Genomic DNA, 12,664 nt, shown 5'->3' on the forward strand with positions numbered 1-12,664 from the left:
AGTGATATGCAAGTGCTTCACACAGAATCTGGCACAGTCAAATAAGCCTTTTATTCAAAGTTACCTGGGATAAAGTACAATAGTTTCTTTGATACACAGAGGATGAGACAAATTCAGTTAAAAAAAGCTATGATATGGTGCACGTCTGGAAGTTAGTTAATGTTTGAAATCTTGGCTTTTAATATGCTCTGGTGTCTATTCTCTGTAAATGATAGTGTCAGAACAGCATAACAATAAAACATATCTTCATGGTTATTTTTCTGGCACTAGATATAATGATAATCATTTTATAACATAGAAAAATTACTATAATTATAGCATCAATCTAATCCTGAATGATACAGTTCCCTTGTGTGAATACCAGTTTCTTAGCAAACAGAAATTAACTTACCACTCTTCTTCTCTTTTCTTGAAGTGGTTGTTGTGAAAAAACAAATATGAGAAAAATGCAACTATTTGAAATGGCTTTTGTCGTCAAGTGATTTAGAATACATTATAGATTTACAACAATTTCAAGCTTCGGTTTGCTCGGATTTATTCGCCCTCTGTTAAATTAGCAGCTTTAATACTTCACCAATTTTCAGAGTTAAAATTTCATGATATCCAACACTGGAAAAGTTTTCCACCAACAACAGCTTTACAGCTCTGAGGAAACAAAAACATTTCCAAATAACTTCCAACTTTGAATAAGCCGACATGAAAACTTGTTTTCCATCAGAACTGTGGTACATGCTCTATAAGCCCACAAATAACCCTCTTATGGCTTTTATGACCAGGCTCAGTTTTTGTGGCTTTATGCAACTTGGCTGCGGGGACAATTAATGCTTCTCTGGCATGAGCTTTGTCTCAATTTGCCAAACAGGCTTATCGGCATACTGACTGTGGTAATATAAATATTCAATAAATCACGGTGATAGGAAAACACATTAAATCTCCCTATGGACTGAAATAACAAACAAAGGGAGCATTTTATAGGCTGATTCCATGCCTTTACATTTTAACAACAGTTTGTACCACATTGAGTCAATAAAAACTCAAATGCAGATCAGATCTTTTAAAGGCTTTATTTAGAGGTTGAGTTGGTTAACTGGCTCAGTGACAATCCAAAGTATTCTTCTTTCTTTTCAAAGTAGTAACTGAGTCGTGCTATGGCATACCTGGGAACAAAAGAGGGCAGAAAATTAAAGGATTAAGAGGAGTTTAGCTTTAAACAAATCTTAAAATCATGTTTCACATATATATTTTTAGGCTTTAACAGATTTTTTATTAATCTGTCTATGGTTCGTTATTATGGATTGAACTATTTTCAATTGTTGTTGCAAGCAAAGAAAACATTTTCTAAATGCAAATTTTAATTAAAAGAAAATCCAATAATTAACCTTTTAAACTGAAAAAAAAAAAGTTTTGAGAGTAACTTTGCTGTTCTCGATTTCTTTTAATATATTTTATTTCTTTTTTTTTTTTTATTATTATTTTTAAATTATAAAAATGTAGAGGTACAGTGGTAAGCGATATGTATATGTATGTTTTATTGTATTTACTGCCTAACTGTGTGACATCATCATGCTTTTTTAGTGGTTTTCTATATCTCTTTTTTTTAGGGTTTGTTTCAAGTGAAACAACAATGTATATAACCCTGTTAACCAAAAGGGATTGCTCCTGAAGGTTGTAGGGTCATCAGAAATTCAGACCAGCCCACACATGCAGATCAATCTATCCATGAGGAAGATCAACCACTTTGTTTATTAAGAAAAATCCAATTTTTTTCCAAATATGTTCAAATAAATAAAAAATTTAGACTATTGTTTTATTTGAGATAAGGCTATATTTCAGTGTGCCATTGAACTCTGCTTACTCTGTTGCTACTGTACTAAAACATTAACAGGTGGGTTTTTTTCTGCAGCTGTAATGTTGTTTATCAGTCAATAAGTTGGCACAATAATGGATCATTTAAAAGGAAAGTGTAAGGTATAAAGTGAGTTGCAAAGTAATGGTCCTTTATTGTGTGTTATATGAAATTTCAAACAGTATGTGCTTCTTTCCTGCTCATGGTGGGCAAGGTGTCTTTGTTTGTAGCTGCAAATAAAATAAATAACTGCATCGAGTCTTTGTTCAATAAAGTGAAGAGTCTGAAAGCTTCTAAGCACAGCTTAACGGTGATAAAAGTGGTTTTGCGCTCGTTCCTACCTTACTGTTGAGCGTGTCTCAATAAATCTGATGTCTGAGTACGCCGTTGCCCTTGGCCATTATAGTACACCCCTTTGAAATTAAGTGAAGTTTGAAAGGCAAAGAAAATGGAGGCAAAGAGAGGAGTTGGTCCTTTAATTAGTGCTTTCACTGAACTCTTCAATGCCGAATCGGTTTTCTCGCTTTTACTGCTTTAGTGAGACAAAAGATAATTCAGACAGAAGCTTTTCAGATACTTGTGTTTCATCACTCTGCTCCCCTTGTGCATCTGTATGTAAAACTGAGCTCTAATTATTATTTCAGAGTCAGCCCCTCTCTTGTCTTCGTCTATTGGAAATATTTTTTTCAGTTGTTTCTGCTGCACCAAAATGAGACGCTTCAACCTAAAGATTATGCCAGATATGTGCTTTGGTGGAGTCTAACCATGTGGCAAAGCAAAACAGCTAATAATATTAGGAGGAATAAAATTAATTTGTATCATGCCAATACTAAGGAAACATTTTAACTCTTCTAAATATATTTATGGGGAGCCTTAAAAAGCATTATTGTTTTCTGGACAGATTTAATCTGTTGCTAGCATGTGCTTCTACAAACAACAGCATTTTTGCTTGCTGAGAAACATTCGCAACTACCTCATTAAAAACCAAGTTCATTAATATTTTTCAGTTTTTTTTGCAGGTGCAAGGAGTGAAAGGAGATTTCAGGAAACAAAACTCAGTTTAATATCAGGTCAAAATAACTGTTTTATCACTAAGTGAAACAAATTCCATGCTTACATTATTGTTTGCAGAGAGAGACTTATACTTATCTAATAAGTCCAATCATCCACTCTTGTACCCGCCAAATTTTCTGAGGGTCAGTGGCAACAACTTCAGCTGAAACTCTGTGGCCCACAAAAAAACACTTGCTCTCAAAACAGGCAGCATTCGGGAAGGTTTGAGCTTGAGGTTAGCTGCCCACAGCCTGGCAAACACATGCTCCAGTCGCTCCAACATCTATCCTGTGTCTCGGCCTAGAACTGTGATGTTGTCAAGGTAAACCAAGCAGTTGTCCCACTGCAACCCTGCCAGGACACGTCCATGAGCCTTAGGAATGTGGATGGAGCATTTCACAGTCCAAAGGGCATCACGTTCCATCTAAAAAGCTCTTTACGTGTTCAGAACGTAGCGGCTCTTCTGGCCGGGGGTGTCTAAACTCCACTTGACATTATCCACATGTCAGATCGAGTGTGCTGAAGAACTTAGCAGTGGAGAGGGTATCGAGGGTGTCCTGGATCCGACGCAGTGGGTAAACATCCCTAATCATTTGTTCGGTCAGGGCCCTGTGTTCTACACAGTCTAGAGCTTTGATCTTTCTTTTTCACCATTACTATTGGCTCTGACCAGCTGCTATTACTGGGTTGGGCCAGACCAGCCTCCAAGCTCTGAATCACCTGCTGATCACCTGCTGCTTCTTGTTTCTGTTGATACATTTTATGGTGGGGCTGCTTACCGGAGGTCCTTCCATTGTCATGATGTTGTGTTTAACGAGTCCAGTGCAGGCCAAATTTTCGGGCCATTGGAGTGAACATCTCTATACCACTCCTTTCTTTACCTTAACAAGGATCGTGCCTGGATTGAAAATCCTGATGGGTAGGCTGGCTGACTGCTGCTGAACGATGAAATGGGCCACCATTATGCGTTTGTTTTGGATGAGGGCTCATCATAAGTGTCTGACTGGTAGTATATTAAGTATGGGAAAGACCAGGCACCACATACTTGTGTCCAGGCCCCAACACGGTGGTACAGGCCACCCTCACTTCATGTACGCCAACTTCAAGGTCAAAGCCCAACTGGGGAACATTCTCCCCTAACAGGGTTGTTTCTTTGCATCCATAGTCTAAGCAGAAAGGATGGCCCAAGATGATCTCTGTGCTCTCATCGGTATCAGCAATGATACAGTTGACATCCACCACATGCTCCCAATATGCACTGGCAGAACCACCTCTCCCAGCACAGGCAGCCTTCCTGTCCCAGTTGCCTGTAATGTTTGTGCGACCCATGGTTGGATGGTTGGTCTGAATTCAGAAGGAAATTAGTTGAAGTCATGCAGGGACAGCACATTTCTCCGGGTACAAGAGTCTAGGAGGACACATATTTTTATTCCGTGGACCACTGCTAGTCTAGCCCCATGAGATGGAAAGTTATGTGTACTCTACTGAATCAACTGCGTAACCACATGGGCAGTCCTTGTAGCATCATGCCTTTGGGTTATCCAATTAGTTATGGCAAGGGTAATTGGTCTCTTCGCTAACAGTTTTTGAATCAGATCAGGGTCACCTGGAGCATTGGTGAAAATCTCTAAGCTAATACGATCTTGCTCTTTCTCTGTACAGTTGACGTAAAAATAAAGACTTTTTCATAGATGTCATCTCTTAATACATGTAGGGCTTCTCCAGTTTTCCACACTCTCTGCCTTAGTTCGATGCCAATAGCTACAGCATGTTTCGAGCAAGGCCCATAGGCAGCTTCTACCTCCTCCACATTCCGCTGATAGCTCCAGTTAGCTGATCTGGGATTATTTTGTAAAATGGCTCCAGATGAGCCAGTAAGGCAGAACTTTAACTGAACAGCTTTAGTATATTCAGTCCAGTGATTAACTTTACCACAGCATTCAAACTGGTAAAGGAACCCCTTCCACAAACTAGTTCCATCAAACTGACAAGGCTTCAATATTGGGATCTTCTCATTACATGTTGGGCACTCTGTGCTGCCAATGCTGTTCAACCCATGACCAAAGTGACAGGAACCAAGCTGCTGATTGCATGCTGTATTTTGCTGGGGTAAAATATGGGCATAGTGCCCCATCCTGCCTTGAGGTGCTACAGCATGATATATGGGCTTTTCATTCATCTGGGTGAAATCAGGTTGCACAGGTGGGCAAATTGGAGATACATAGCTGGACCCGTCTGACTGTTAAACAAAAGGTATTGGTTGGATTAACGGGGTATGTGCACAGCACCCCGTTAATAGCAGCTACACCCTGGCTATAAATCTGATGCTCTTACCGATCATCACAACGCCACTCAATGCTCCTTTTGTCACTAAAACCTTTATCATCCTGCCAAATCTCTCCTCTATGCACCAGGAAGGGATTGGGGCTTACTTTTCAGCTCCTTTCATCAGCGTGCATTTAAACTCCAGCAGCTACATTAGCCAGAGCCGAAGCCATCTTAGAAGCCCTTCTGAAAGTTCTTTCGGCTTCCTTCATCCATTTCTTGCTATGCTCTATATTTTATTCCTTCTTTTTACGGAGCGATCCTGGACGAGCCCCCAGATGGAAACATTTTAGGACTTTTTTTCCCTCTTGGAAGGATTAAAAACAACACAGACTTGCTTACAAACCCCTTTAGTTTACTTCCTCTTCTTCTTCACCTCTCTTCGTTTCTCTAGTGTCTCCTATTCCACCAACAGCCAAAGGCTGGGACTGTAACAACTGTCTTTAGAGTTAGATATGGAAATGTGCCACCATATGTAGGTTATTCAAACCTCGACTGACATTTCACTGAAAAATATTATTGTATCAACTTGTTATTTGTGAATTATTTAAGTGGTTTGTAAAAATAAATAAATTTTCATTGTTACTACCCTAACAGATTCATAGTTTTATCCCTTTAACCTAAGTTAGTGAGAATGAAATGACGTAGCTCTCAAGTTTTAAATAACATCTAATCATAGCATGTTGTCATGTTAATCTTTCATGCAAACAGATTTATAATTGTGCAATATGTTCCCACCCAGTTCCTTATCGCTGCTTTTACAAAATGTTTCATTAATCCTTGAATGTATTAAGATCAACTTGAGAACTAAGAAGCTTTCAGCATTTATCATCCTAGGAAATTAAACTGAGAACCTTTTCGTTTTAGGGGGAGTGAGGTAAAACAGTTAGTTGATGCATAAAAAGCAGGTATTCCATTTCACAATGTGCTTTTGTGCCCAATTCCTTCAATTTTGCAGTGAGTCCTTTCCAAACAGTGGGCCTCCTCCTTTGTTCATTTCCTCATAATAATGTCTTTGTCAAATAACAGCTGGGCCTGCCAGGATGTCCACAAATCTAAACCACTGACTCGAAAACACTTTCAACACATGAGTAAAATCATAAGAGGAAAGTAAATAAGAACGGTAGAGGGAGGGCGGGTTCACATTCCCGTTGTGGCTCTCCATTGTCACATCTACATCTGGACTGGGTTAGAGCACAAGGCCTGTGTGACGCCTGTCACTCGTTGGGAAGTCGGCAAAAATTTGACTCAGGGGGATAGAGCTGGGCGGAAAGTTTCTTATACACACCAGACACACAAAAACATGAACACAGTAACATTCAACGAATAAGAGTAGGTGATCCAGTCCCCCTATACACCACACGTCATTTAGATGTTGGTTTAGGCAAGATCAGGTCGGTCCACGGTAGTTTTGATTTAATCCAGAAATAGTTGAAAATTGATCTGTTTGGTCGGTCTGATTCTGTCCCACTTCAGCCCAACTGTAGAAGGATTATAGCTTTTCACCTTTCACTTTTTAACCAAATGTAGATGTCATTTGGACGTGTGTCAATGTCAATTTTTACCAATCACTGGGTCAAACACTTCTAGTGGGCTGGCAAATTATGAGTCACAGGCTGTGAGCGAATGTCTGCCTGAACCCCTCAATCACTATACACTGTAGAGCAGGGACTATATAGTGGACTTCATCTTGAACTCAATTAACTGACCGTTCATAACGGCAGTTTGCATGATGAAGATGTAGTACCGAAAAGCTACAAATAAGGGTCTTCTCTTGTAAGTTGGACAGCGTATGGAAGTCCTCTTTAAAATACCAAGGTTGACTAAAAAGTTGCGGATGGGGATGTAAATATAATTTGCAACATAATGCTTTCTGAAACTTTTGCATGAAAAATAAACAAATTATTGTCTCAGTAAAGTGCCTTGAGATGATATGTGTTGTGAATTGGTGAGATATAAATAAACTGAATATAATTGATTTCACAGTCAGCCTCAGTCACTTAGTGACCTCATCCATGTATATCTCTCTGCTACCTGACTTTTGGTTAAATATGAATTTATATATGTATAAAAAAATATTTATTTAGTTTAGGTTTAGGGAAAGTATTCATGTTTAAAATGATTTTATAGCGTTCTATTGTAGTTTTAATGGCATTCAGAGTGCTTTTTATAACTTTACATCTTGCCAATATTGACATTTTTATGAGAGGATTTCAAAAAGAGGAATTCTCCATAAAGTGAAGAATATTATGGAGAGAATCCTGTTACTCAGATTGTTAAATACCGACTGAGTGTCCTCAGTCAGAGGCTTCTCCAGAGCTCGGTGCAAGACAGACCATGACAGAAGATTCTTCCTGCCGGCAGCTATCAATACCTACAACATCTGGTTAAAGAAAAAACAAAAAAACAATGAGTTACTGCAACATTTAATTTCCCTTTGGGATTAATAAAGTTTTTTTGAACTGAATTAAATTCCGCTCTTCTGCAGCTTGGACCGAATCATGACCGATTTTTAAAGTCATCCAGCAACTTCTAGTATTGTCTAGGACAGCCATTAGAAATGTGGCTGAAGAGTTATCAACTGTGACTCAACAAACTGCCAGAACAAGCCAAAAGTGAAAAACTTTCTTGGTTATGTTATTCTTGGAAACTTATGATGGACATTTTTACTGTGCATTGGTATACAGACTGAAGTTTGTTGATTCACTGTTGTAAGAAAAATAATTTGTTTTGTTTAAGAAAAATTAAAGAAATTGCAATGACAAAAAACCTTAAATAACATTTTATTTTTTCCATAATGTTTTTTCCTTATTGTCTTTATGTGTATTTAGTTCAAATTTTTATTATTTTTTATTTTTTCAATTTGCGTTTTTCGGATCACATTCTCTTCACTTTTTGAGCTTTCCATTGGAGTGAGCAGCAAAGACAAATTTCTATTGGCCGGCATGTACTGTATGTGAGCTACATTTTTATTTTTTTTTATTTTTTGTTGTTCAAATGGCAATTTGAAAAGGATGAAATTGGTAAAACTCAATCTGAATAAGTAAATAAATACAAATCTGTGAAAAAAGTACAAAAAAAATGAATCTTGAAAAGATAAAATACAAAGTTAAAGTTTGATTGAGAAGTTTTACAGTTTTATTAACAGAAATTATTATATAGAGTATTAAATCTGTAATTTCAATTGGAACAAAATAAAAAACAAAAACTTTAAAAATAAAAATGAATATGAAAAACATATTGGATTTTTTGTTTGGATAAAATCAAGTATGAGAAAACAGTAAAAAGTGTTTTTAGATAAAAAATGTATTTACAAAATGTGTTTTTTAATGCAACAACAATAGAACAAAATTTTCACTATACTTAGAACATTACAACCAGCCCATACTAGGCTTTGTTTGCACTTGTTTGCAGTTTGTACGTCATTAAAATAAGCTAATCACAGGCTTAGTCATAAGTAAAATGTTGATAGTCTATGTGAATAGATGGATAAATACATAAGTAACAAATACCATTTTTATGGCTCACTTGGTTATAAAGCACAAGAGCTCAAATTTCTGGGAGTGAGATTAATCTAAGATTTTGGGGAAATGAACAGCAGCATTAGATAAACCAATTCCTTAAAAAAAAAGCACAAACCTCACTTTCCCAACAGATCGAAGTTTCTGACCAAAGTTACAGTAGTTTGAAAGCTAACTGCTTATGCATTGCATGTTTTAACTTGTCACTAGTCAGCTCACATGAACTTATTTCAAGCTTGTCAACATGTTTATCAGCTCTGAGATCACACCAGTCATTTCTAAATTTAAGCCTTAATGAAGATAGAATAAGAAACAAAGAAATGTGTACAAAGAACAACCTTACAGAACCCTGGCTAACAAGGTTTTATTTATGTCATGCTTGTTGAAAAAAAGATTTAGGAGGTAGGTAGGAACAAAGAATTAAAACAGTTATGAGTGATCCATTAGGGGATGACATAGGTTAGGGAAGTATTGCTGCTTTCAAAGATTAGACCTTCTTCCCTGCAGTTACTGTTGCTCTCTGAGCTCATTCTAGTTTAACCCCTCCGGTTGAAGAAAGGTAACCCAACCTTCTGCATGCACTTTAAAACAACTTCAGCCGGCGGCTTAAAGTAACAGACGGCTATGCAAGACATATAGTAAGGCTGGGTCGACAGCTTTAAAACAATAGAGCCTCTGTGCCCCAGCACCCCTCTGGATCACATTTCCTTCGAGGCCCAGATCGAAATGTGGTGGGGGCCCTGTTGCTGATCCAGCAAGCGGGCAGAGAAAGCCACACATAGGGAGGGTGCCGTGTGTCAATAGTGATTAGGATCACCATCACAACTGTTGCTGGTGTGGGGCACAAAGAAAAGTGAGACGTTATGGTAAAAGGTAGGGGGAGAAGGAAGCATTGTGCCCTCTTGAACTTTACTGTCTGCTTGCCGGTGATGAGGAATGTCTCCTGGAGTCGTTTAAGATAAATAGTCCTAATGCATGCTGTTGTAAATTTAAAAATAAAAGAAATTAGGTTTGGCATCCTTTTAAAGTCTTAATGAAAGGTTTGGCTTTCATCCTATCATGATGTGTGGCGCAACAGTGACGAGAAGCAGAATATTCCCCAAGTAAACATTTTGTCTGCTGAGAGAGGCGACAAGAAAAGGGAGATGCAGAAATCCTTCTGCACTTACACAAGAAGAGGACAGACAGAAGAGGAATGGAAGATCCTCTAATATATTAAAAGATATCATCACTCAGTTGAACACTAACCCTGTTTTGACGAAAGAAAGATCTCTACCAGAACTCTTCAGGTCATCTTAGAGGTAAAGAAATTTGCAATGTGTACAAACCTTTGGAAGTCGAAGTTAATAGAGGAGTATTGGGACTGCAGGATGGCCCAGAGACCCCAGAAGAAGTTGGATGCCTGGTGGAAGAGACGGAGAAATAAATCTGCACTGAACACAAACAGAATCATCTCATTTAATTTGTCAATTTTGGCAAAAGTCATCATTTATTGGTGATTCATCATTCAATAAAAAATATATATATATATATATATCTGTTGTTATAAAGCTCCTAAGGCCACTGTCCCACTAGTTCAGATTTTACTTCAAAGTAGGCTTCTTTAAATCTATCATCAGTAATGTTGTTTTTGTCTGTAGAAGAACGATCTAATATAAGCAGCATTTGGTGAAATACAATAAATCCCAAGGTAAATTGAAGCAAAAGGTCAATTAAAATCCCATAAGAACAGAAACATGTCCCGCTGGGCTGCAAACACATAAAACAGCATCATCCTTGTAGCCTTAGTTTGATAAATTTCTCAAGTGTGTGACCACTTACACCATAGTGAACATTTTGAAGAGTTTCAATCTGCTTTTAAAGCTAATCATAGCACTAAAACAGCTCTTGTGAAAGTCACTAATGACATTTCCATGGCCTCATATAACAGACTTGTATTGGTACTTGCCCTGTTAGATCGTAGTGTGGCATTTGATACAGTTGATCATAGCAAAGAAAGACTTGAATATTTCGTAGGGATGCCAGGAACCACCCTAGGTTGGTTTCAATTTTATTTGTCTGACAGATTTCAGTTTGTTCACGTTAATGATGCTCAAGGGTTATCTGTGGAGTACCACAGGGATCACTGCTAATTATCTTTACTATGTAGACTGTCAAGGCTGGACTATTGTAATTCTTTACTATCAGGAAGTCCACAAACTGTAGTTAAAGCTTTCAGCTGATCCAAAAGGCTGCAGCTAGAGTTCTGATGAAAACCAAAAAGAGAGATCATATCTCTCCTATCCTGGCTTCTCTTCAATGGCTTCCTGTTAAATCAAGAATAGATTTTAAATTCCTCCTTCTCACATATAAAGCCTTAAATGGCCTAGCTCCATCTTGTATTAGAGATATGAATGTTCCTTATGTTCCTAACAGAGCACTTCGCTCTCAATATGCAGGTTTACTAGTGGTTTCTAGAATTTCTAAAAGTAGAATGGGAGGCAGATCTTTTAGTTATCAGGCTCCTCTCCTGTGGAACCAACTACCAGTTTTAGTCCGTGAGGCAGACACCCTGTCTTCTTTTAAGGGTAGGCTTTGAACTTTCCTTTATGATAAAGCTTATAGTTAGATTGGCTCAGGTTATCCTCACTTATATCTATAGTTATGGTTCTATAGGCTTAGACTGCTGGAGGACATACAGAGCCCTTTTCATCATTCTGCAGTACTTTGTTAGTTCAATCTCTAATATTTTCTCTCTCTGCTTTTTCTTATCATAGTAGCTTCATCTGGTCTGTTCTTGTTTGGCTCCGACATTATCCTGGAGAGAGATAGCTTTGCTGCTGCAATCAACACCTTTGTTTATAGATGTTGGAGCTTGGCTTGTTTTTTAGTGTAGTCCATCTGCCTGTGCTCTCTTTCATCCTCTTACATGGGAGCTGGCTTGGAGCTCGTCTGCCCAGCTTTGTGTTTCCTGGACAGGGTCACCTGTGGAGCTGGTTGACAGTTGACTTTTGTACTGTATCTCTGAATCTTTTTGTATCTCTGCTTCTGTCTCCTTGAAACCTAGTCAGCCTCAGCAGATGGTCACTCACACTGAGACTGGTTCTGCTGGAAGTTTTTTCCTGTTAAAAGGAGTTTTCCTCTCCACTATCGCTACAAGCATGCTTGGGGTGAGGGATTGCTTTCAGGTCAATGAGTCGATGCAATCAGCTTTCTTTTGAACCAATCTGACTGTAGATCTGGTTGAATTGTCTCTGTAAAGTGCCTTGAGATGACATGGTTGTGAATTGCCGCTATATAAATACACTGAATTGAAAAGGTTTTTGAGCTATTATATTTGGACCGGCCGACCAACCATTTTTACTGATGAAGGAAGAGGAAAAAGGCCTTATATTCCTTTAAAGACATATCATACCAACTTTCTTATTTTCTCACCACCTTGACAGGCTCATCCAGTGCTCCAGTACTAGAGTTGAGGGGGGATGGCATCCCCCTTCTCAAAAAAATCTTAAAAATCATCCCCCTCCTTACTGTATATGACCATCCCCCCATACCATCCCCTGTGACATTTTATTACTGAATGTATACAATTTCTACTATATATTAACAGTAATAGCAATGATATTGCTCTTTCAACATTTGGTTGAAAGAGCAAAAAAAAAAGTAGATGCTTTGGCTACATCTACAAGTAGCCTAAGCAAAATAAATCAAATCAAAGAAGTGGTCTACCATGGCTATGAAGCTGATCCCAGTGGGAAATGTGTCCTCTGCATTTGTACCTTACCCAGTCTAGAGAGTGATGGCAGTTATACTGAGAGGTGCCTTGGTCAATGACCGGCGTTCTTTGTTTTTTACAACTAGACTACAGTTAAAAACTATTTAATTATTATTATTTTTTTTTTACCTTAGTTACCTTAAAATGGGGGAAAATAATCTCTGC

General features: G+C 38.1%; 1 protein-coding gene across 1 annotated transcript in view; it reads right to left on the reverse strand.

Annotated features, from left to right (window-relative positions):
* Positions 1-760: 760 nt before the first annotated feature.
* The window catches only part of LOC107090886 (ethanolamine kinase 1-like), a 49,025-nt gene continuing 37,121 nt past the window's right edge, over positions 761-12,664 (reverse strand). Inside the window, exons 7-8 of the mRNA XM_015384496.1 lie at positions 10,074-10,147; positions 761-1,157 (exon numbers count right to left, since the gene is read on the reverse strand). Coding sequence (XP_015239982.1) covers positions 1,064-1,157; positions 10,074-10,147 — 168 coding nt within the window. The 3' untranslated portion in view covers positions 761-1,063. The remainder of the gene's footprint in view (positions 1,158-10,073; positions 10,148-12,664) is intronic.

The sequence above is a fragment of the Cyprinodon variegatus genome, unplaced genomic scaffold (genome assembly GCF_000732505.1).
Source record: "Cyprinodon variegatus isolate N-32 unplaced genomic scaffold, C_variegatus-1.0 Scaffold314, whole genome shotgun sequence".
In the NCBI taxonomy this organism is placed as follows: Eukaryota; Metazoa; Chordata; class Actinopteri; order Cyprinodontiformes; family Cyprinodontidae; genus Cyprinodon; species Cyprinodon variegatus.